Raw genomic sequence first — 26,632 nt, forward strand, 5'->3', positions numbered from 1 at the left:
TCATAATATACAGATATTTTTACTCTTCAAATGCGGATTTACAAATATATTTATATATTTATATATTTAATTCCTTTTCAGGTCATAAAAAATCCTAAACACATAAACCAGTACCTTTTTAACAAGAAAATCTGCATTCTACAGTCCGAGGTGAAAGGCTCCTAATAGAGGGCTGCTTTGGCACTTCTCTGAAGGCCTCTAGCACTTTTCTTTTTTCCATAAAATTTATATACCGCTTGATTGCAGAAAAAAAACCTCTAAGCGGTTTTAGCCTTGCAACATGAGGCTCCATTTTACTCTTGAGGTAAACTGGAAACAGCATCGTAGAACTGTCTGTCACTTTTAAAAGGGGAATAATGCATCTTGGAGGTAAGCCCCCCCCCCAAAAAAACCATTGTTTAAGAATGGGATTAAAACATAATAAAAAGGCCACTTGTGGTTCCAACCATATTGTGCTGTCGTCTTTAAAAAAAAAGCAATGGATACTTTAAAAAAAAAGGCTATTCCAACTACAAACCTGAACACCAAAACCAGTCAAGTCATTTTAAATAGTTTAAGCTGCAGCACGAGTCTTTTTGGGGTGTGGGGGAAGGAGAAATTCTTTTTGCCACTTTAGATTTTTACACAAATGCCCCCATACATCAGTTCAAGCACCTGTGAAATTAAGTTTGCATCTTCTTTAACAGTGCCAAAAATTCATCCAATTCACATTCCAGTCTCTTATACTTACGTTTCAGGTTGGGAAATTAAAAATGTCTGATTTCCAATTATGTGACACGTAGAATAAAACCTAACCTTACAAAAAACGCCAGACTGCTTTATTAAGGCACAGTGATTTTGGAAGAAGGCAATCTTCTAGTTAATGTCTCTGCTTCACACATGGGCTCCCTGATCCCAGTGATCTGATCACAGTGTGAAAAATCCACTGAAATCAGTGAAGCCTACTTCCAAATAATGTGTTTTAGATAGACGTTATAGTGTATATAAATAGATGCAAACGCCACGTTTCACTGTTACATGGACACAGCGTCTCTTTCCAAGTAGAGCAGAGTGTGTATGCCTGGCATCAGACATAGGCTCCCAATGCTGCATGGAATTCGGTGAGGCACTGCACCAGCTGCTGAAATTTAGGTCTCTCCTCGGGGTCCAGTGCCCAGCAGCAAGCCATCACAGCAAATCTGGGCGATTAAAAAAAAAAAAAAAGCAAACAAAGGTAAGTTAGCTTGACACAAGTGGTAAGCCCTTTGGCCACAGGTTTAGTAACAGAGTAATAGTTCCTTATTTATATGCCACCCATCTGACTTGGGTTACCCGCAGCTTCCAACAAATTAACACACAGTAAGTAAAGGTATTTAAAAGTGTGATATTTTCATCCCCTGCCACACGCTTTAATGTGTGGTAAGTATTGGAGACCTTAGCAACGTGGAAAGCATTTCACATTTTCACCTGGGTGAAAATTAGAAATCTACGGCAGGTGACGTCCAGTGAAGATACTCCCCAACCTAATGTCTCATAGTTGGTTACCCTTTTAAAGAACACAGCTTATCTTCTCTGTTCTTTTCAGATTTCTTTTCTTTTCAGTATTTGAAGTTTTTGCAAGATATTTAACATCCACTTTAAATTTATGTGTTTTGTTAGAAACAACTTTATCAGCAGCTTATAGCAAACTAACTTTAGCACAGACTTAAAAATGACTGCTTACCTCTGGAATACAGTGGGCAGAAACTGAACCAGGATAGGAATCTAATGACTAAGTTTTGCTTCAGTGCATAACAGGCTCAAAATTTAAGCCTCAAGTGGTCAGATTAGTATAGTTTTTGAGGGTTACTAAGTAAGAAACTGTAATGATTTCTCAGAAGATTTAGTGCTATATATGTGCATGTATGCATGAACGGTTTTAGGAAATGTAAAATTACATGCAACTTCACAATCTTCCTTTTAAAAGCAGCCTCAACTCCTAACAGAGTAGTTCCAAGGAGTACGATAAAAAAGAACCTGAAACACCACTATCATCAGTATGAGTCAATTTAAGACTGAGATTAACTGCTTATGTCCCCAAAAGAAGGAACCATGAATTGTGACAAAGCACTTCAGCAATGAATGGAGGGATAGAACTTTATTCCATAGCAACAGAACAAGTGGAACAGGAACCACAGACTACTACAACGTCAGCCACAGTAATCTGTATCACACATATAAGAAACAGGACATATTCTCCACCTATTCAGTTGTTCCCCACATGGTCCTCACTGAGTCAAGAGTATTAGTTGCACTTTACTGCATGTATCTAATGTCATTCTTTTGATCACTTTTGAGGACTTCACTAATCACACCATATTTCCCAGTCTTCAAGACACAGAGGGATAGAAATGCCAACATACAGGCAACCTCCCATTTACGAGCATCCAATCGACGTGTTACCACGCACACACACATTGTGCCGAATCCTACTATACCCAAATGAAGTCCAATTAATGTAGAACGTATAATCCTTTCAAACACAGCAGTTCTTATTAGTTCGCACCGACTAATCATAGACATTATTTTCCACCTACATACACAATCTTAAGAATTATTATGCAACTCTAACAGTCACTTACAATTCATCAGGACAGTTGATTGGCTGAGCTATCCTGTATCCATCTTTTAGATAGGCTGCCATCTCAAAGGGGTCGATATCTACATATGGGGTTTGTCCCAAAGTCATCAGTTCCCATAAGGTTACTCCAAAAGACCACTGGAAAGAGTATCACATATAATAACTGGTTAGATTTTAGGAATGTTTCATATTTCTTTCAAACAAGTATCAGTTTCTTGCAAATAAGGGGCTCAGTCCATCTTTTATTTCAAATAAAGCTTGAAAACAAACAATTGTAAATTGCTGTGGCGAAAAATGGCTTATCAGACCTACTAACAGTTACCAGAGATATTTGTGCTACTGCTTTTACTCAGGTATGACTCCAAAATACAAAACATGTGTGCTGCATGTCTCAATATGAATTGCACATATTTTTAAAGGATTCAACACTTGTGTGTGTATTGTTTCCTATTTTCATGCCACTAAACTCCAGTGCTCATACCTAGAGTATGCCTACTGATTTCAATGGGTCTACCCTGGGTATGATCAACACTGGATATCACTCCCAGTTCTATTAGCCTCAAATTTCTTTTTCTATAATCTCCTCAACTTAACTTATTAAAACGAATACTAGGATATTCAGTGTGGGTTTGCTGTTTATCCAAGGGCTCCTTACCTAACAAGCAAGTTGTTCTGTAAGAAGATTTTTACAACTCTCATTGTTGTTTTAATTTTAAAATATACAGGAGGAATTCTACATCGTGCAATTGTTCAATCAAGGCAAGCATTTTGACTTGCAGGACAGAACGATTCCCACATCTCCTCTCCTCACTTGCTGTTCTGGGGTACTTCTGACCGACTCAGAGCCAATCTTGGGGGTTGTGGGGGGAGGAAGGAGGGAGGAAGTGCTGTAGCACAAGCCGAAGCCTGATGGCACTCAATAGTTGATTCCTGCCCTGTGTTTTTGTTCTCCTACCATATCTTAACTTACCACATCACTAGCGCCGGAAAACTCATTGTTAACCAAACTTTCAAGAGCCATCCACCGCACTGGCCTGTTTTCATTGTCTCCGAGGCAATGATAATCCATGGGAAATAGATCTCTGGACAGGGCATTGTCTGTAATCTTCACCTGAAGTGCATCATCAATGCTGTATATTAAAATACACACAGACAACCACTTAGATGGGTAAGTTAAGCTCTTTACAGTCATATTATGTCACGTTTGCAGCACTACCTAGGTGACACTCAGGAAATGACAATGCATTTTTAGACATACTCTAGCCTACTATGCCTAGTGCAAAAACAATTTGGAGTAAGACATGTATCAAGAACCTTGATGTCATTTTAAAGTATTTTTTTTTCTTTTTAAATAAAAACCTAACAAACTGCATATTGGTAGCGTGATACCTTCCTATTTCATTGCTCCATTTGTCGGTCAAAATATAGAATGACAGCATGTGCGGGAATGTAGCCTATTGCCAACTGTCAACTACTACAAATTCTTAACAAATGATGGACGGATGCCCAAAAGTGGTACTGCATAAAGGCAACTGTGAACCTTAGCTTTCCCTATTAAGACAAGGGGGGTAGCCCTAGTGGCCCAAATGCTAAAAATCAAAGTACCCCCTATCTACAATATCTCAAGCATAGTTTCTGTTTCTTGTCACATTATATTGAGAGAAAACATTTGGAACTGGCTTTTTATGGAATAATGGCAAGCAAAGACAACAATTCATTTGCATAAGCAACCTAAAACAACATGGTCATATTTTCCACAAATATGGTAGATGCTGGCTGATACCTACTAAGTTGTTCTAGTGCTGCGGTACCTCATACTTTGATTTCTGGTGCTCTCTTTATTATGCTGCACCTTAAACATAAAACTAGCTGTGCCAGACAGGTGCAGCTATCAGTTTGCAATGGGAAAGAGAGACTTGTACAGTGAATGGACAGAAGACCCATTAGAGGAGCATTTTACATTGCCCCCAACTGAGTGTCTTTAGCCCTTTACACTTCAGTACTTACACACAATTTCTAGCAGCCAGGTCTTTGTGAATGACCTCTCTTCGGGACAAGTAGCTCATTCCACAGGCAATCTGAATAGCCATATGTACAAGATCTTGTTGTGAAATTGCCTATAGAAATAGAGATTACAATTACAAACCTCCTTGAAATGAAAAGGTGGAGCTAATTTTTTAAAAAATAAATATGCTTGAATAAAAAATCCTAGCTTAGTCATTATTTGCTACCTGTCCAAAGTACAAGCTTTTCTTACTGTCAATTTTCACTGATAAAATGAAAACTGCTGGTGCTTGTCCCAAAACATCAGGGACACCATATCTAATTAGCTTTCACAGTGGCAAAAACCAGAGTTAACAAAATTTCTGCTGCATTTCCTGCTACCACTTCTGTGAGAAGGGAGAACAGAACCATTTGTGTGTTAGGTACAAGTCACTGTGATCTGCTCGGTTCTAGCTTTCACAAGGCACAGGAGTCTGATTATATGCACTGGGCTCATAATTCAGCATCCTGAGATACAGGAGTATGTAAACAAGCACATACTGTGAAGCTCTTCCTGCTAGATGACATCTACTGTGTCACAAGCCTCCTGTGATGGAATTAGTTTGTACAACAACATATGCTGGTGGCCCTCTGAAGAATAAGGTGGCCCCAGAAAACACAAATGTTGGCTTTCCCAATCTGGGAAGCAGAAGAGATTAAGACAATTTTGAGAAGCTGCCCTAGCAGGACTGGGAATATTAGGATTACACCTGCTGTTTCAGCCTTCCCCTTGTTGTTACACTACTTTCCTATGTTTGTATTTAAGAAGCAACATGTATTTAAGCAGAGAATGAAACATTAAAGCAAATTGTTTTTAAAATATTGTTAGCATGTCTGTTTCCTACGGCTCTACTGATGCTTTCACTGACCTGGTGTCCTCTGGGTGTTCTGGACTGCAACTCCCATGAGCCTTGCGCTGGGGTCGATGGGACTGCAGTCCAACACTTCGGGAGGACACCAGGTTGGCAAAGGCTGTTCTACTGAATGAGTTTTTCATACCTATGAATCCCTTGGAAATTCACCATGATCTCGACAGTTTGAATTTTAATTAAATCTAAATTGGTGACCAACCATCTTATATTCTAGATTAGCCACTTCTTACCTGAGGATTGTTAGCTTCTACCAGTTTGCACTGTCGCAAAAACAGCTTGAGATTTCCCCAGTTCATATAAGGCAACAGTACCATTGGTTTTTCTCCTTCCTCTATACAAACGTGAGTAATGGGAAGCAGATTTCTGAAAGAAATATAGTTCTGGTTGGTTCTGGTGGTGGTGGGGATTCCATTAGCTGTTCAACCAATAGTCCCACAATTGTACAGTGGACCCTAGGGTTACGTTACCTTCGGCTAATGTAACCTTTGGGTTGCGAACGCGGCAAACCCAGAAGTGTATACTTCTGGGTTTTGCCGCGCGGGCATGCGCAGAAGCACTCTATCACGCTGTGCACGTGCACAGAAGTGGTGCTTCTAGATGCAGACTTTTCAGGGTAAATACGGACCCTCAGAACAAATTAAGTTTGTGTCCAGAGGGTCCATTGTACTGCACAATTACCACCATGTATCCCATTTCCTTGATTTATAATTTAGGAAAATGTATACCCCCTTTTTTAAGTACAAACACTGCTCGCAATCATAGTCAAATAGCTTTTCACAATTGCATTATAGCCCAAATATGTTATCTGAGAATTCTTGAATGAAGCATATGCAAAGTACACTTCAATTCCAGTCACCTTCAAGTTTGCACTTTGCCCGACTGAAGATGGCTCACATGAAGACTAAAACTGAAGTCTAGTGAAGTGTTTTTGCAGAATAAGCAATAATTAATAACTGTTTTCAATAGACTGTTGTGAAACTAAACTTTAGGTGATAAGCCATCAAATTCCCAAATACAAATGAAAACAACTTTGCTTTCATTTTGAAGAGCGCTAACCTGTGATGAAGACCTCTGAGTTTACAGCTTTCTGTTAACATCATTGTCACTTGAACTTCTGAGGCCTGATCTAAAAAGGCAAAAGCTTGTTAGAACAAATTTGCATAGGCAAAAAAACAAACAAAAAAACAGCTAACAGACAGACACACATAAAATCCAAAATCCTCAAATAGCAAAATCACATACTAAGATATTAAACATTCTTGATGAACAAGATCCAGACCAAGTTAATTGCATTAAAAATCCTATTGAAATCAATGGGATTTAAGTTAGACTTTGTGAACTAGGTCCCACTATTTTCAACAGGACTTAAGCATGAGTCACATAGCTTAAGATGAAATTGACAAAATGTTGCAGTGTGGTGGGTAAAAAGGAAAAGGCTGTCACAGTCCCTTTTAAGAGATTGTGGGGAGAGATCACAGAGAGGAATATATGAAGCTGCCTTAGAACAACGATCCACCTAGTTCACAAACTCTTTGTTATGGCCAGTAGTACCTCTCCAAGGTCTTTCCCTCAGCCTTGATACCCCAAATCTTTTAAAGAGATGCCAGAATCTGGACTTGGGAACTTGCGTTCTGCCACGGTCTGTGGTCACTAAATCTTTATAATAAACTTAAGGCAGTGGCTTGCCTTCCTTGTCCTTCCACAAAACTTCTGAGGGGACTGAGATGAGGGGCCATGAGATAGAGCTTCATGTGAAAAAGGACCAGTGAATTCTGGCAATCAGCTGAACATTGAAAATAGTTCACTCATTTTTAGATGCTGGGACCTGTAACTTCCTCTCTCCTCGGGGCTATGAGCTTCACATTCCACACTAGACAAAAATTAGCTAGTGCTATGGTCCCTCTTTACTTACCATTCAGGCCTTTTTTCTTTCCTGTGTCCCCTTTTATCTCCCAAGCTGCAGAGCTAACCTACTAGACTATGGAGTAGTCTTCCCTCAACCATATATTTTCCCAAGGCTCAATGGAAGCCAGCTGTCTCCCAAATATGTACTAGCTCACCAAACCACCCCCTCTTTACTTCTTAGGGGGTCTCCATGTTTGGTTCAAAATACATACCTGAAATATACACACCCAATTCAATAAACTGAAGCCAGAGGCAGAAAAATTACTAGAACGCGACCTGTTGGAATTCTGCGATTGTGGAAGAGGTTTAGCCCCAACATTCATTTTTCAATACATCTAAGAAAGAACTGTTTTGCAGAAGCAGTGACTATCCTATAACCTGCCTAACGCTGAACAAAAGTCATGCTGAAAGCCTACCTTTTACTGTTTTTACAAACATCTGCTTTTCTTTAGTAGGGTCTTTTTCTTCTATTAGCATTCCATGGAAAATTCGACCAAATGTGCCTGAGGATGAGAGCAATGAACGAAGAAAATGAGGTCAACAGAAATTTGTATACACATTCAATAAATCAACAGTGAAGGGAAATCAAGGTTAGCAGTGGACTCTCCTCTTGTGAAACTTCACATCCATCCATGGCCTCTTTGTTCAGCATTTCATCAACCTTTTCATAGTTGGCACTTGAACCATTATTTGCCAATCTAATTTAGAGGAGTTCAAAGGGAGATTGCCAACATAAGCAATAGAAGTTTTAACATTTTCGTGAAACCCTCTTTTGCTAACATAGTGGATTAGTAAGCTTACCTGCAAAAATGTAGCTCATAGATTAGTAGAGAAACTGATCAAACCTTAAAAAATATGCTAGTTTACAAGACTGACCAGAAGATTAGGAAAAAATAAAATGAGGCCCTGTTTTCCCCACTTTAGTTTCATTAAGCAAGATTTCAGAGCAATAAGATATATCATCAGAAATGTTTTGAGATATATTTGCCCAATTCAATTTCCCCATAATATTCCCTATACCAAGGATAATTAAGCAGCAATGAAAATGGTATGCTTTTCAAAAACGGTATGGATAAAATCATTATGTACAAAACATAATCATACACATCTAACCTCTTAAAAATGGAATTGCACACTTATCAGACACATCAGTCTAGATTAGATATAATGGCCGAACCATTGTTAGACATCATTGTTAGAAACCTGCCCATTTTTTTTGTTGGTTATTTAAACAATCCACCCTACTTATAACTACCACCAGTCATTTGAGGTATCAACAATACACAGAAAAGGCCAAGAAAAATGAAAAGCATATCATGTGATTGATTGCATATTGACACATATGAGGAACTGTTTACTTGTACCTTCTTGAAGAACATCTTTTAATGTTATCCTCTCTCTGGAGATTGCTATGTCCTTTACTTTAGCCTTTGCCTCCATCAGCGTTACACTTTTAAGATCATTCTTCTCTATTCGTAAAGTAGGATAACCTGAGGAGCCAGCAGATCCAAACAATACCAATATAAATACCAAATGTAAATAGGAGTATTCATCATTATCTAGAGATAAAATTATGCTGCAAAAAAAAACATGCAGGAAAAGAAACCTATGGCCCTGGATAGTACCTTTAAATTATTTAATGTTTTGCCACAGGATGCAATAAGAATAATGATCTTCTGGTTAATTACTGAGTATCATACACATTACAAGATTGAAACAAACAAGAAAGCAAAGACATTGCCCTCTTCTGGGCTTTAGAAGACATTGCTAGATGCAAAGTGAATCCTGTGTTTATAATTTTTTAAAAATTGGTAAAGCATCTCAAAATTATTTTGGTTTCTAGTAAGAAATGTTCCAACGCCTTTCACAAGGACTTCTGTTTATGTAGACTGGGCGAAGCTTTATGCAGCTGGTCAATCTGGAACATTCATAGCAGCAAACTGAGAGGTCTCTTCAGCAGGAGGAAAGGTTACATAAACGAAATAAACTCTCCTGCCCCAATTCTTCCCAATGTCTCAAAGAGCTGCAGTTGCAGAGACTGATCCTTTACTTCCAAGAACCGTTTCTTGCTGGTATTCCATTCTAGTCTAATGGGCTCAGACGATCTAGACACTCATAGATATTACTGTTTTTTGAAACCTCCTTGAGGTTTTTTAGAATCAAACATTATCCTAATTGTATGAAATTGCTAGAGCATTGTCCTTTCAAACAGTTTCTGATCTAGCACATCTTAATGGTTACCTTGCTGCCCCATAATAGGGAAGTGTCAAAGAGAAACTACTAACAGCAGTGCAGTCTAACGAACTGTTGCCCCAAGAACAGTAGCACAGAATATTTGGCCCCACTGTCTGGGGATGATGGAGGCTATAGCCCAACACCATTTGGAGACCCAGAAACAGAACACAAGTGAAACAGTAACCTTCCCATCTGTGATTCCCTGCAATTGGCATTGCATACTGCCTCTAACAATAAAGTTAGAACACAGCCAAATCCACTGATAAGAAAATTACTTACACAAGCAGTGATGATGGATGCTATCATTCAACCCACTTTGGGACCATTTGTCGTATTGTGCTACATTCTGGGAACCTCTTGAAATTGTGGGGTGGGCACCCAGAGTGTAATGGGACAGGAAACATTTCTTTTCCCCCTACGCCTGAACCCACATCATTCAGGGGGATCCCCCAATCTTTTTGAAGGAATACGGGTTGGGGTAGCAAATTGTCCTTCATGAGCTTACTGAAGTTAACTTATTTTAGGATCCAAGTCAATTGATTCAACCAATTTAAAAGTATGGTGAAAATTAACAATTATGCATATACAGAGAAAAGTTTGAACACATGGCAACAGTGTCTGCTGCAGTCTCACAAAGCAGAAGGGCAAGGACATGTCAATAATCTGAGGCAGCACAGAAGAACACACAGAAAAAATGATTTGCAGGTCATCATCCTACCCGTACACATTAACTGTTTTTCCAGCAGTCTGAAAATAAGTGCAGGCTGAGATCTAGGAATGAAACACAGACTCCAGGCAGAGCTACATGCACTTGGCAAAAGCATGTCATCTCTGTGTTAGCTCCTTCAGGGGGATTGAACATTTATATAGGAGAATCAGGGAGGAACCTTTGAAGAAAGTCAGGGTTCTCTATGGGTTGAGAATCCAGTTTCTCATACAATGTGCAGTACAGTGGTGCCTCGCAAGACGAAATTAATTCGTTCCGCGAGTCTTTTCGTCTTGCGATGTTTTTCGTCTTGCGAAGCACGTCCGTCGCAACTGCGCCTCTTCAAGCGGCTTTAAGAAAAAAGTGAACAAACTTGCAAGACGTTTTCGTCATGCGAAGCAAGCCCATAGGGAAAATCGTCTAGCGAAGCAACACAAAAACCGAAAAACCCTTTCGTCTAGCGAGTTTTTCGTCTTGCGGGGCACCACTGTACTGTGATCTTATAGCCCAGAGAAACAAAGGTCACTAGGATGCCAACTCTAGACTTTTCACACATTTTCCTGCTAGTCAACATCAGTATGGTCTCTTAGATCACTATGACTAACACTCATACATAGAAAGTTGAGGTGTGTGGGTATCTGTAATTAGATTAACACTTACTAGTAATTGGTGTTGCATTGTTTGGAGTGTCAGCTCTCAGGTACTGTGTTGTTTGCGTTGAGGGCTGAGATAAGCCTTGAGAACTACTGCTGTCACTAATGCTGTTTTGGAAAAGAAAACACAATCATTTTCTAATTTTCAACCACTTAACTTTTGCTGAGGCTAAGACCCCACTTCAGTTGTGCAGCTAAAAAAGATTAATGAAACCAGACCTCTCCAAAACTCAACCTGAATGTAGCAAAAATGTCAAAAGCTTGTAATACTTTAAATGAATATCAGAACATGAAAAGGCAATCAAATAGCATTTTGATTAATAACGTTTTCAATCAAATCAACCGTAATTTAAGCAATTACAGTGGTGCCCCGCAAGACGAAATTAATTCGTTCCGCAATTTTTGCCATCTAACGAATTTTTCTTCTTGCGAAGCACGGTTTAAACGGCTTAACAAAGTCGCAAGACATTTTCGTCTTGCGAAGCAAGCGCATAGGGGAATTCGTCTTGCGAGGCAAATCGCGAATGAAAAAACCTTTCGTCTAGCGAGTTTTTTGTCTTGCGAGGCATTCGTCTTGCGGGGCACCACTGTACACCTTTAACTATTGCAAATCTTGCCGAAAAGGAAGACAAAATCTGTAGCGTAGTGGGGAAAGTCCAAACTTTTAAGTTCGCAGATTGAGTTCTGATGTGTTATAGGTTTCAAATACATTAGAGCAGATGTACGGGAAACTATACTGGGCCTAGCATTTTCCCAGAGTTTTGCTGGTGATATGTACAACGGAAGTCAGAATGTTCTTGTTTATGTCCCCAGCAGAGAAAAGGGGTTGGACTGTGCTTATATAGCACTTACGGGGGGAAGGGGGGGACACCTCTATTAAGTATTTGCGCCTAACTGTCTTTGTAAATTGACTATGACCACAATGAAGAAATGCATCCATTTTTAAAAAAGGAGTAATAGCCACACATTTTAAAACATATTTTCAAGTATTATTCAGTGATGTTAGAGGATCTCCCCACCCCAATAAATCACCCCTTGCTCCAAGAATCTTCACTTTCAGTCCAACTGTTAGGGATGTGCAGATTGTAGGTAAGGAAATGAAGCTTAAGAATATTATTTAAATGGAGAGAATCTAGGGGTGGGAGAATCCCAAGAACTATCCTTAACCAGTGTTATTTGGAACCTATTATGATTAATCTTAACTCTACAGCACAGAATATGCCAGTCCCTTAGAGCAGCCCCACTAGATTAGGCTCAACACCCATGTAGCTAGAAGACTGTTTTCACAGAGGCCAGCCGGATGGCTATGTGAAGTCCACAAACAGGAGGACATGAATGCAATAGTACTCTCCACTTGTGTTCCCCTGCAACTGGTATTCAATACTGCCTTTGAAACTTGAGGTAGTATTAAGCCAACATGGCTAGCAGCCTGATAACTTAGTAAGTCTTGTATTGCATTATCTGGGAGCACTGAAAAATAAGTTATATACTGCACTGACATTAAGTTCTCAATGTCAACTCTGCCAAAGCCTAGGAGCTACCTTTAGTGCATCAAGAAGTCCATATAACGTCTCAAACATGAAAACTGGAAAGAAAATTGAAGTCCACGTTTTTTCTTTACCTGTCTTCCAATTCTATTCTCTTCATACTGTGAAGATGCAAAACAGCTAGTATTATTGCTACCAGGAATATGACTGCACAGCAAACTCCTACACTGATATAAAACACACGCGTAGAAGTGGTGGGAGCTGCATTTACAGGATCAACTGAAATGGAAGAGCAAAGCATTACTGCAACAAAATGGATATAACATCTGCCAGCTTCAGCTAAGTTCACATACAAATGACTAAGTAACATGTTTATTTTTATTTTCCTATTATACTGCAGTATATAATTTAAGCTTATGGTGAAGGAAAAAAGTGACTTCCAAGATTAGTTTTAGAAGTCTAAATATAAAATATTGAAAACAGTCACTAAGAGATGCCTAGAAAAACTAAACATCATAGCCTTTAGATACAAAACCTCTACATTAAAGTCTTCTCTAAGCCTTGTTTTCCTTGAAGTACAAAAAGAGAAGACTGATGAGTACCAAGGACAGAGAGATGCCCTCCACTACAAAGAACTCAGCTAATTATGCTAATAACTCAACATGAAAAAATTATGAAATTGCTTCCACCAAAAGGCCAATGGAGTTTTTTGTAATATAATATCTTCACTAGCAAGTTGCCGTCTCTCTATTTACTGTTCACAGGAATTCAATTCATATACCAAAATATTCAGCCATGTAACATGCAAATTCAAAAATACATTACATAAAAAGGCTGATAGCAAAACTAATCTCTTACAGATCTGCTTGGTGGAGTACCTGGTTCACAACATGATAATCAATTAAAAAAAGCATGAAATACAAAAATGCGAAAGTACAAGCTGCTGGGGATTTATACTTTTTAATTTCCATTAATGAACAAAAAGTTTGTCTCTTAAAAAATCTGACCAATTTTCCTTATGTAACAGCAGAAGGGGAAGAAATGTGTTTGAATTATGTAGACTGATGATTTTAAAAGAAAATGACAAAGATCCTCAACCTCTCCTGTATGCTGCATACGAATAATGCTTTCAGGTATATTTCATTTAAAAATACGAAACACATTTACTTACAAATAGCTTTGCTGCTATTTTTGTCCAATACTGGTGGTTTTACTTCTAGCTCAGGTTCTAAAGACAAAAGGGATAAAAAGGGACATTTGATATCACTTTTCCTCTGAGTTTTACTTTTCATACCAAGACAATGAACAGAAGAACACTTTATTCCATCTTCTATCAATACTAGATCAAAAAAATGTCTATCAAGATCTGGCAAACCTAAGAATTCAATGTAGTTCACCTACTATAAGGAGGAAGTAACATACCACATAGTAACACCAACCACAAGATTTCAGTAGCATGGAGACTGGTCCTTTTACTTGCCTTGAAATAAAAAATAAATACAATGCTAACTGCCAATGGTTGACCCTTGTTTAAACATGTGCCCATTAAAGAACATAAGCTGAACTTTCAGATGTAAAACCCAACAACAGAATGGGGGTAGATTTAGCACATGGATACATTTGTATTTCATCCTTTGTGTTTCATGGGGACACAATATTTAACTTTCAAGCTTTCCTGTAATCACTGCCACTATTCATACCCATGAGTAGATGCTATCAAGAAGAAATTTATTTACTGTATTTCAAATCCACCGTGCGACCCACACTTTCTCAGGCCATGTAAATGTAGCCAATTATGTTAACCCTTCCCTAGGTTTCCACCTTTCTAGAGGTCTGAAGCATATTGGTTATAGGTAGCTTCTGTTTCCAGTCATGCGTCTTGGTTTAAATATTGATTTCCTGCATTCCCAATGCTAGTAATGATCCTTTCTGGTTAACAAAATATCCCTTTTACTGAGATACTGAAGCAAAGTTTTAATACTGGTAAGCAAAGCCCTAAAATCACCTGCTCCCCTTGAAGGCCAGACCCTGTACCAAGATTGCCTGGGCTTGATAAATTTACTGAGGTTTGGCTTGAAGTGCAGCAGGGAGAGCCTTCTTGGTGGTGGCAGAAATTCTTTTGTCCACATTTATTGGAAGCTCTTTTTGACACATTCTCTGCTCTAGTACACCCCTCACATCCCACACCTCACACTGCTCAAACAGGTCTGTCCAGTACTCTCAAAGCCAATCAAAACAGATCTGAAATGTCTGCTTCCAACTAGGCAAATTACAGCTCCCAACACTGGTGGCAGCTCCTACACACTTGCTTTCTCTGGTGTTGGGTGGGAAGGGAAAGAATAGAAAAAGGGTGGTGGTGGAGCGACTCTAGCTGTGTGCAATGCAAGTGAAAAAAATTACAAAGCTGTATTGCCCCTTTAATATGAACAGTGAATAAAAATGTCTTACTTTTGTAGCACATTTTCCTTCGTTTGAAATTTAAGACTGTGATATTTTTGGAAGCATTAACGGTCATGTTGAGCTGCATTAGTACCGTAACATCAGAGTCTAATCTGCCTGTGCAAGAGAGTTCCACCCGAAACACTGTAAATAGAAAAGCCACATATATACATGTTTTTAAATGATAAAATGAAAAACCACACACTTTAAATCAGCAGTGCAAAACTGCCTTAACTCCTGAATATTTTTAATTCCTTTGTTACAGCTTTCTTTTGTTACACGATTTCTTGATTCCTCCTTTCCTGTTCCTTAAGAAAGTTAAGAATAGCTCTGCTAGATGAGACCAAAGTCCTTTCTAGTCTAGTATCCTGGTTCCCACAGTGGCTAACCAGATGCCTGTGAGAGGCCACAAGCAGGACATGAGTGTAACAGCCTTCACTCACTCTTGCTTTCCAGTAGTTGCTATTCAGCCACTGCCACTAACATTAACACTGATATTGGAGACAGTATATAACCAGCAGAATTAGGAGCTATTGACAGTTGTATTTTCCATGAATTTGGCTTGAATTTAGACAAACCGCACTTCGGCTAAACAAACTATGGTTTATATTCAAATCATCCTTTTCTCTAATCCCTTCTTTTCAAATTAATTTTATTGTACAAAATAGTGATATACAGACCACCTTCAATATATGAATATGTAAATACCCCCCCAACACACAGGTATAACACATTGACTTTATAAACATTGTATTCATAAAACTAGGAATTTCAAAATTGGCACATGGACAATAACTTACCTATCCACATAAAACACTGAATTATTTTCAAAGATTAAGAAACCAAGATTTGAAACTTGACAATGGCTTATATAGGGTTTCAACTAACATACTCAAAGTGGACCCACTAAAATCAATGAAGTTACTTGAGTCTACTCATTTCAGTAGGTCAACTCCAAGTATAATTAGCTTATTTTTATTATATTTCCCCCCAAAACAGCTTAATACTTAAAATCTCTAAGCAAATCTCAAAAATACAGACTTGAAAACAAGTAAGAGAAATCTTGGAAAAACAGGGTCCAGTTTTACAAGTCAGGGAAAGCCTGATGTACGTTTTTCAACACATCTGAAAAAACTGATGGGATGGTGCTTCACATACAGTGGACCCTCAGGTTACATTACCTTTGGGTAATGTAACTTTCAGGTTGCGAACGCAGCAAACCCACTAGATGTGGACTTTTTGGGGTACGCACAGACCCCTGGAATTAATTAAGTTCATATCCAGAGGGTCCACTGTATTTCAGAAGGAAGGGCATTCCACGGTGCATGTGCAATGGGTGGAGGAAATGTCCATTTTGGGGTCACTGCCTTGTGATATTCTGTAGGGTTTGGTGCTACAAGTAAAATTTCTCCACGGAATCAAAGTGATCTTACAGTCCTATACATGGGTAGGCGGTCCATTAAGTAAACCTGGACCTGAGTTGTCCAGGGATTTATATTAATTTTATTAAAAACTTTACATTCCTTCTTCCAAGGATCATATGCTAATAGCAGACCTTCAGCACACCCTAGTAGCTAACTGGCAGCCAGGGCAATTCCCTCAGCATGTGAGTAATATCTGCACATTCAGGTACTTCACTCCACAACTGGGTCACAGTGCTCTGCACCAGCTGCAGTGTGCAGATCAATCCCACAAGAAAAACCACATGAAGCACTTTACAGTAGTTCAACCGTGAGGTTACCAACACATGAATCAAGTCAGTGAAGGTATCCCCATCAGCACATAGCATTACAGTTTGTGTAATGAAAGACTACTTACCTGATAAAGTACGAGGGACTTCTCCTTGTTCAGAAATATTTGCTTGTGGCATATCCATAGCCAATAGATTATCAACCTGAAATCCCAGTTTATATTCAATCTGTAATGATGTGCAGAAAAAGCCAAAAGAAAATATGCTCACTAAAAGGGTATGTATTTGCAGTGATTTCTACATGAGATAAATTAAGAACCAAATTATCAGAAGCATGTTGCTAAGTGTCCAACAAAAATGAACAAGGTAAATTCAGAGGATGAAATCAGACATTGCCTTAATCTACGTGCATCTCAACCAAGCAATTATTAGGGGGAAGGGTAGAATCTGGATCAAAACCAGAAAAAGGGATCTGTAAGCAGAACAGATACTAAACCATATCAAGATGTGGAGATGACCAATACAAAGTGACAGGCGGGAATCACTTTCTGCCAGAAAAACACATTTCCATTCACCCCCAGAGATCTACCTAAAGACCTAGTTTTCGATACTGCCAGAACAGTTAATATTTCAGCTTTATTAAGCTGGATGCCAAAATACCACTGTTTGAATTATATTTAAGTATTCAAACCAAAAGCCAGCTATCCTTTTAAATGTCAAACAACTTTTCTGACTCATGTGTGTACTGATAGCATTTAATACATGTTGTATGGTTTCCAATCCTGAACTCAAGGCAAAATTATGGTTTACAGATATCTGAATTGGGCAAACTATAGCTACTGAGAAACAGGGAGGGAGAGACTCTTATGTATTTAAAGATGAAGCAGCACACAAGCCTAAAGCTTATTCATGAAAACCAAACTGTGTTTAGGACAAGTCATTTGAATCAAGCCTATGAAATGAAGAGAAAAACCTTCTCACACACCATACTTCTAAAGTGCAATCCTAGTGTATGTCTAATAAGAAATAAATCCCACTGTGTTCAATGATACTTTCTCCCTGGTAAGTGTACACTGGGGTTTTATGGGTACAATGGAGTTTACTTCCAAATGGACAATATTTAAGAATGGGATGTTGATCATGGACACACGCGGCACATTCTGCACAAGTTCATGGACTTCTGCTTCCTTCCCCCAGCTCCATGCTTGAAGCTGAAGAGGGGGTGGACAGAATCCATGAAACTGCTCCAGGCAGCAAAGGGTCTCAAAACCCCACCACAACTGCTACAGACAAAGCTGCAGTGTGTTATACCAGCTGTAGCACACTTTACACATGTAGCTTCAGTCTTAGGTTACCCACCCTGGTTAAGCCCTCCGGTGCCACACAATAAATACTGTTGCTTACTTCATCTACATAAAATAATAGTTGGTGCTTACCTTGGCCTTGGAATGCCAACTGAAATGGAGGCTGTTTGTCTCACTTGGTACCAGCAGATTAAAGGACAGAGCGTAGTGATTGATAAGGTCATTTCTCACATAATAAAGTTCTGCATCAATACCTAAAACATGTTTAAAACAAAGAGGGGGATGGAAATGAAGTTAAAAGCTAAGCTACAGCCACAGGCAATTTAGTAAACAAGAAATAAAGATTACTTGTTTAAGAGGAAACTAACATTCAGTGCCAGTTAAGTCAGTTTGACCCAATTTACCTTCAACATTTAAAGGAATGTTTAAAATCAACTACAACCCCCACCCAAACACCTCCTTCTCTACTCCTTAATGGGGGAGGAAACAAGCCAGAGCCTGGCTTGTTGTGGAATGGGAGCACTCTGAGCAATAAGCCTAGAATAAACCTTTATTATAAACAGCATGCAAACCAGGCTTTGGAAATGATAAAATCTCAGGTAGAATAGATTCATGAGTCCTTAGCATCAATGGAAACTTTCCTGCTATTGTGTATAGATGGTGCAGTCTCCTCCAATCCCACATCAGTTCCAATTGGGACCACGGCAGGAGCAAAGGACTAAAGCATTCCTCTTCCCCACAGCTCTGATGAGGCTAAGGGGTGTGTGTCAATGTTTGGTTGTAGTAGTAGTAGTTGTTTTAAAAAGCTGCTATGAAATACGTAACTATGGGCTAAGTCATGTCTAGTATGGAAGGAGATAAGGAAAACACTACAAAAAGTTATGAATGTCCAAGGAAATGTGTACGCAGACTCTCTGATCAACTGCAGACAAAACAACAGAATAATAATTGAATAAATTATTTAACTGGCATAAAGAAAAAACTTTTCTGGAATCAACTAAACAAATCTACTTTAAAACTCTTCTGACTTGCAGACCCCATTAAGCAAGCTCATATATAGAAAGCTTAAGGCTCAAGGATCTAGTTTCTTGTTACTGGATCTTACCTAACTTAAAGCAAACCACATGACAAGGCCTGCTTTTTTTTTGCTTTAGATTTTAAGAGGAAACACTGTTTTGCACAGGCAAACCCTAAATCACATTAACATATATCTTTGTGCTCCACACTTGGACATAAACCAGAGAGAATAAATTAAATCAAGCATAGAACAAGAAGGTAGGCTTATGCCATACCACAGAAATACAAGGTCATTCTTTAAAGATTTTAACATAACACATTATGAAGCAGACAAGGAGAGGCAGGGATTTCATTCTTAGAATGAAGGATGCTGAGGAACCCTTGTATTCATTACAAAACTGGATCATGTCACTCTAGAAGCCTTAACAAAACCGTGGCTTTTTCAAGGGGCTCTTGCATAAAAGAGCTTTAAATCTTTGCAGTTTTAGAAAATACAAAAAGCTCTCCTCAATTAGCATGGGAAAGTGATTTTTGTTTATTTAAGAGGGGCTCTTGTGAGAACTCCCCTCTTGAGGAGCAAGACAGACAATAGGTGGGTTTCATTTTCTAAACGTTCAACGGAGTTTGAATTACTAGAAGCAATTCTAGTATTATCTTCATCTTTATTGCTTATGTTCCTTGTGTCTCCTGTAAATTAAAACAATTTCTACGTGCCAGTTTAACTTTCTTTTTAGAAAGTGGGTGGCTTTTTAAAAGTTAGGAATGCGTTATCAGAAATTTAAGCTATCATCCATAATCATTCAGATGGGACTTTTCTAAGAAAGCCTTTGTATGTAGACTTGGAAACATGCAATACAAGTTTTCCTCTTAACCAAGTATGCACAAAATCACATTCATTACATTAATCACCTTCCTTTGACTTACATATTCTGCTACAATTCACATCTTACCAACAACCATGCATAGCAAGAGCTAATATCCACTGAATGAGCTACAGGAACTGGCACGATCCTAACAGTTCACAATTCTATTCAGTCTCATGGAGCAGAAGATATTTCCAACTTCTATTTTGCAATCCAGTTCATGTGTGCATCTTATGGTATGAGAAGGTGGAAACTGCACAAATATGTCCCTTTCCTCTCTCACTTGATGCTGTGCAAGGCCAGCAGCCAACTGATTTCTCAGTTTTGTTTCCTTGGGGCTTACATCATCATGAAAATTTATGCTGCTCCCAACCAATTAATTTTGTTTGAGCTTCACCAAGTTTCGTAGTTGAGACATAAATGTAACAAGAGATTTGAGAACTTCTGGCACAAACTAAGAAGAAACACAACAAATATAAATTCTCATGGATACTACTGAATACACAAAACATAGGAACAAAAATCCTAATGTAGCTAAAATTCATGTCTTCAGTTGCCACAGTAGTGCCAAAGGGACCCTTCAGAATGTCTTTGTTTCTCTTCCCATCCACTACAATGCAATTCATGACTGAATAAATTTGTTTACTATGAGGTATTAGGGCAGGGTTGTTAGTTGTGCCCGCTGCAACAAATCACGCTAAATAGAAAACATTCTACATCATTTAGGCTGTGCACCATACATTTAAAGCAGATTTCTCATCTCCAAAGAATCTTGGGAGCTGTAGTTTCCCTTGAAGACAGTTGCAATTCTCAGCCCCCTTCACTACAGTTCCCAGGATTCTTTTTGGGGGGGGAGGGAGATTAAAGTTTGAATGTATGGTGTGTACACAGCCTTTCACAGCTAATTAAAGGAAGTTAAGGAAGAGATCCTGGATCTAAGAACTAGATAACTCTGACTAATTTCATGTTGCTTTTTGCATCTTTTAAAAACAGGCAAGCAGATATCAAATTGTCTTATATTATGCTGCCCCTATCTTTGCTCTTTTTTCGCACATCTAAGTTACATTGCCTATGGGTACGTTTGACCAAAATATTTACTGCATGTCAGATACGTAATGTCAATGAATCCAACATGGGGAATTGACTTCCATAAATCACTCCCCGCCCCCTGAAATCAAGAGACAGAGCACACACATGTACTTCACTTTTCCAAGCAATCCGAATAAAAGTCAAGGAGAATTAATCAGAACCATTAAAAACACAGAGCTGAAAGAGGAAGTGAGAAAGTGCACCTCTTACAACTTCCTTCTTCAGCTCTATGTACTTTTTCAAGAGAGAAAAGGGGGACAGTGAGGGGGGTAGGCTTAGAGGTTTCATGGGAATCAAGTGAACCTCAAGGACACCACTGTGCACACAAGCATCATGCTAGTTTTTGCTGGGCTATATAGCTAGAATTGTACAGACACAATCTATCTGAAGGCAAAGCATAACAAATTAGTTTCAAATTTTAAAATCCATTATTAATTACAAAGACAACCACTGGACATCTCATAATCATTCTTCAAATTTCAGTAATTATTAATCAGACTCAAGACAAGGCTTCTTCAACCTAGTGTCCTCCAGCTGTACTGGCTTCCAACTCCCATCAGCCCCATAAAGCATGGTCAGGGATGATGAGAACTGTAGTCCTAAAGATTAGAGGGAACCAGGTTGGGGAATACTACTCTAGGCACTTTAGTGGGTTGAACAAGGTCACCAAGAATACAAAGGGACCTAGAGACCTCTGCATCTACTACAGTCCTTCAGGAGTAGATTCCCACCCCTATAGTGTCATTCACAGGTCCAGAAGAAATATGAACCACTTACTGAAAATACACACTAGACACTGCATCCTGTAGGCACCATCACATAGAGTAACTGAGCACACAAAAGGTTTTAGAGCCTCCAGTCCCTTCTGGAGTCCTGACTTTAATATCCAATGACTGTGTCTGAGAATTCTGAAGTTTGGCACCGACTCTAAAAGCAATTGTCCACATTATATAAAACATACTCAGAAACAGCACACTGCACTAAAATTTATGAACCATGAAGGGGGAGAGAAATCACGACAGTGTAATAAACCATCAGCACTGAATTAGTAAAATGATATATTTTATTAGACTACTGAGTGTTCAGAAATATAGTAAACATTCATCCTTTCAAAATTCTTTAGGCATGAATATTCAGCCAAAGTACAATAAAGATCTAAAGTTCTTTCAGGTCCTGGTGTGTCATTGCTCATCCCATGACAACAAATACTGCCAAAGATTCATTCTGCTGCATCAACATACTTTTACATCTAGAGTTGGTAAGCATATTTCAAATTTGTGGGCATCAGAATGAAGTTCTGGCCAGCATTAATTTTCTTCATGCCCTAACAATTTGGCCTCTGGAATTTATCCAGGCACTGTAATCTGCACAAAATGATCTTTATCTAAGCTTGAGTTCCACTCTGCCTCGTGATCCCAGATGGATATAGGCTGCCTCATCAAGAGCAATGGGAACCGTGAAACACATCTGTATCATGCACAGCTCCTTTGTACAACTGGAAAACATATTTAGCCATTTTAGCATCTGTCTCTACCATCTCAGACTTAGATATTTAATAAGCTGGAGCATCCTCAAAGAAGATAGTCAACTTAACAAAGTAAGCTCCTTCCTCAAGGTTGTTTTTGCCTTCAGTAATTGTTACTGCGTAGTCATCTTTTCTCCCTGAGCACTATGTTAAAGGACAGTTTTCAGCTAAGAAATAATTGTTCTGCAATATATCACACAACTCCAGGCGGATATATTCAAGTAGGACCATACAACTGATGAGATGGTGACATACAAAAATCTTAAAAGATTAAGTATTCAAAAGATTTTAAAAACACCTTAGCCTTATACACTAAAAGCTGCAAGTCTTTCAATGTGCAGTATCTTCATATTTTGTTAAGAGAAGCACTTAATTCAAATTAATAGCCATATCTTCAGATCAAAATAGAACAATAAATATAGATAGTACGTACGTACGGTACTTTATTCAGCACTTTATTCAAACTTAATGGAAAATAAGACACCTAACAAGCATTGGCTCTCTTCACACATTAGAATGCTAAACCATTGTTTGGTGCTACACCAACAAATATTCTGTTTCCTCACACACCAATTCAATAAATTAGTCTCTCAACAACTGCAGCACCCTGAAATGCCTTTCCACTGGAGAGGCAAGAATGTGGTGCCCAGGTGACTGCCATGGGTTAAGAGAACAGCTGAAAATCAGGTTAAAACAGCTCAGTTGAGTGGACATTTGGATACAATTTATCAGGCAGTGATAAGAGATGTGAACATATGCTAGAGCTTTTCTGAGTTTCCCTCCCAGCTTTTGCTCCCCAAAATGCTTTTGAAAAGAGCATTTTATAAGCTGTTTGGGTATTCAGTAATGAAAGCTGCTGAAAGGGAAACTGCAAGTACTCCAGAAACAACTTTCAGTACCTGTGCATAAATCATTAGATACTGTAAAACTTTGCAGTACATTATTACCAGAAGACTCCCCAATACCATCTGAGCGGTAAGTTGCAATGTATCAACTAAGAGATAGGATGGCTTTGAAAATGTTAGGTGAAGAGAGGCTACGACAACTATAGCAATAATTATAAAGAAAACAGGCCTTTTCACTTTTTGTTTTATAATTTCTCTGTGATACGATATTCTCTGCACAAGTCCCCAGGAAAGCAGAGTTACAGCTGAAGTAAATAGCATAGATATGCAACAGAAACAGGCAACCGGTGATGTACAGGCAGAAGTACTACTGACATGCCTGGACCCCCCCCCCCCCAAAGCTATTTTTAGAACCTTAAAGGTTCTGGTTTTGTAATGATTTCTGTCATCCTTGTTCCGTAAATAAGTTTGAAAAAGTGAAGACAATTACATTACTAGGATTACAAAGGTGTGAGTAAAGGAGGTCTTGTAATAATCTTAGGGACCTACCAGAGAAAATAATGTCCTGCAACCATTGTTTGATAGCTTTAAAAGAGAGAAGTTATGAACATTTGAAGTTGCCACATCAGTCTAACTGGGAAGTCCTAAAGTGCCTTGTGTACACCTACACAAGACTGGAGTGGATTTACACCACTGGATAGCTCAGTTGGTCAGAGCATGGTGCTGATAATGCCACAGTCACAGGTTCAATTCGCACATGGGACAGCTGCAGATTCCTGCATGGCAAGAGGCTGGACTAGATCATTCTTTCAGTCATTTCTTACTCTATGATTCAATGAAGAATATTTTATCCATTCACAACTGTGAAAACTTTCCCACAAGACATTGTGTGTACCTAGTCCCAATCCGATGAGTCTGAGATATACACAACCCTATCAAGTAGAACTGCCAGGCAAACATATAGGAACACATTGTAACACCCCTGTTTCTGCAGTTACAGTGGTACCTCAGGTTAAGTACTTAATTCGTTCCAGAGGACTGTACCTAACCTGAAACTGTTCTTAACCTGAAGCACCACTTTAGCTAATGGGGCCTCCTGCTGCTGCTGCCACGCCGCCGGAGCACAATTTCTGTTCTCATCCTGAAACAAAGTTCTTAACCTGAAGCAATATTTCTGGGTTAGCGGAGTCTATAACCTGAAGTGTATGTAACCCGAGGTACCACTGTATACCCATCCTACAAAATTTAACATGAATCCATCTTCTGTCAGTTTCTTATTTAATCACGCTTAGCACCTTCCTCCACATAAGTGGTTCTTTTCTTCCATGACATCCTGGTCAAAACCTATTCTCAGCCCCCCTTGAAACTATAGAAAGCCTCTGTGACCTCAGACAAATTACCTAGTTTAAGGCAGCATCAGGAGAGCAAGCCAGCACATCTAAAGACAAGCATCTGGCTAAAAACCAAATGTTGTTAATAATATAAATTTCCAAGCTATGAAAATAGACTTGTACAGAGAACAGTTATACTGTAGCAAATTTATATACAAAATGTGAAAAATTGCTTCTTTCTTTGACAGAAGTTAAATCACCTACATCAAACTACCTTTATTTATTGGCAAATTTCAGTTTTGAAGATTGCTTACTTTAATTATCATTTCTCCCCATCCCAACATCTAGTTAACCAGAGACTCAAAAATATGCACTTGTCTAGTCACCTGTTTCAATGAGAAAACTAGACAGTTATATTTTAATTTTTGTAATGTAGAAGAGACAGAGGGAGGAACATGAATGTATACATGAACAAATGAGTTAATAATTATTATTTTGAGCTAGTAATGTTTGCAGACATATTTGCAGGACTACTTACTCCTGAGTAAAATATGTCTTTGTAAGAGTCTGTGAATATTCATTACTGCATGTACAAATCAACAGCTTCAGTAATAGGTATCTGGATATACAATGTGCCATTCAAATGTTTTCAAATTCATTTTTTGAAAATACATATTGGAATAAATTGATGTGCACATAAAATTTTATTTCTGTAACTTGTGTTTTAAACTGGGATTTCACAAATTTATTGTATTCCATTAACAAGGCTTAAGCAGGACTAGGGTGACAAAATGAAGGCCATCACTGACCCTTCCATCCAAAAACACATTTACGTAAGAATTTCAGTGTTGTTCACTTTGGGGTGTAGGCAAAATCTGCCATATTTTGGTACATTTCATAAAGCAGTCAATATGCCAGGACCAAGATAAACAAATTAACATAAGGTATAAAGTGTTTACCCAGTCAAGTCTTAAGGATTTAGCATCTCACAGCATGAACTTCTAGGGCACAGCTGCATAAAATAATTTATTGTGTATGCACTGTACAAGCAGTACCACAAACCAACCCCTGTAGCACGTAAAAGGGCTGGAGTCTGAACTGAGTGCGACCGTCCCTATTTGCAAAACACACCCACCCGCCAAGGAAAGTCTGCTGCTGCTGCTGCTGGCCTTGGTTCTAGGCTTCTCCCGCTCCCTCCTCCTTCACCATGAAGTGGTTGGGGTGGCTTTTTGGGTGGAGAATGTCAGCGCCTCACCCGGGCTCAGCGCGGATTTGGGAATTTGCACCGTGAAGCACATTTGAAGCCATTAGGTCCCCCCCCCTTCTCCCTCCCCCAGCCACGTATTTTGTTTCCACCCCGAAACCCAAACCCAGCCCCCTCTCATAAAGCCCTGGCAAGCAGGCGAGTCGCTGAGCGGCATTAGCAGAGCAAGGCCGTACAAGGAACGAAGGCAGGACCAGCCGGGGAGAGGCGGGGAAGCGGGTGCCTGGCCAGACGCCCCCCACCCGCCGCCGCACGGCCCTCTCGGGATCCCCCTCCCCTCCCGGAGGAAGCCGAGCCTGGACGGAGACACCGCGGGGCCCCTCCCCCCCCTCGCAGGCGGGCGCGCACGCGGAGAGGCAGCCGCCGCCCCTCACTCACCGATGAGGCGCCGCACCTCCTCCTGGCTCATGTAGACGCTCAGGCCGGGCCCGGGAAGGGGCGCCTCGTTGGACCCCCCCGGAGCCTCGGAGGCCGCCGCCGCCGACAGCAGGAGGAGGAGGAGGAAGGGGCGGAGGCGGCAGGGCAGCCTCGCCTCAGCCGCGCCGCAGCTTCCATCCCCCCGGCCACCCCGCACCATCGCTCGCTTCCCGGCTCCCTCGGCGGGGCGGGGAGGGAACCCGGCGCCCCTCCCCACCCGCGAGCCCCTCACACTCGGCGGCGGCCGCTCATGCTCCGGCCGCGGCGCGCGCCCGCGCTCTCAGGGCCGGGAGCCATGGAGCAGCCTCTTTTCTTTTCCCTACTCTCTCTCTCTCTTTTTCCCTCCGT

The 26,632-nt window shown here is 39.7% G+C and overlaps 1 protein-coding gene across 2 annotated transcripts; it reads right to left on the bottom strand.

The window, feature by feature from the left end:
* Positions 1 to 26,632, bottom strand: RYK (receptor like tyrosine kinase). 2 transcript variants are annotated; one of them, XM_082221814.1, is made up of 15 exons: positions 26,246 to 26,632; positions 18,066 to 18,187; positions 16,758 to 16,857; positions 14,949 to 15,083; positions 13,672 to 13,728; positions 12,635 to 12,779; positions 11,021 to 11,121; positions 8,784 to 8,909; positions 7,836 to 7,922; positions 6,571 to 6,640; positions 5,745 to 5,877; positions 4,607 to 4,716; positions 3,570 to 3,729; positions 2,601 to 2,737; positions 1 to 1,178 (listed from the first exon to the last, which is right to left on the bottom strand). In XM_082221814.1, exons 1-15 carry the CDS (start codon positions 26,442 to 26,444, stop codon positions 1,067 to 1,069), a joined length of 1,794 nt encoding a protein of 597 aa, XP_082077940.1. In that variant the 5' UTR covers positions 26,445 to 26,632; the 3' UTR covers positions 1 to 1,066. The 2 variants fall into 2 exon arrangements, with proteins under 2 accessions (XP_082077940.1, XP_082077939.1); XM_082221813.1 differs by having other exon boundaries at positions 8,784 to 8,917; positions 11,020 to 11,121.

This window comes from Podarcis vaucheri, assembly GCF_965113315.1.
Source record: "Podarcis vaucheri genome assembly, chromosome: 5".
Classification (NCBI taxonomy): domain Eukaryota; kingdom Metazoa; phylum Chordata; class Lepidosauria; order Squamata; family Lacertidae; genus Podarcis; species Podarcis vaucheri.

Excerpts from the sequence above, each read along its gene's own strand:
- RYK (XM_082221813.1), bottom strand. The coding sequence starts at position 26,444 with ATGGTGCGGGGTGGCCGGGGGGATGGAAGCTGCGGCGCGGCTGAGGCG. Across the intron at positions 3,730-4,606 it reads CTGGCTGCTAGAAATTGTGT|CATTGATGATGCACTTCAGG; the intron begins GTAAGTACTGAA and ends TTTAATATACAG. Across the intron at positions 2,738-3,569 it reads TTTCCGGCGCTAGTGATGTG|TGGTCTTTTGGAGTAACCTT; the intron begins GTAAGTTAAGAT and ends TACTCTTTCCAG.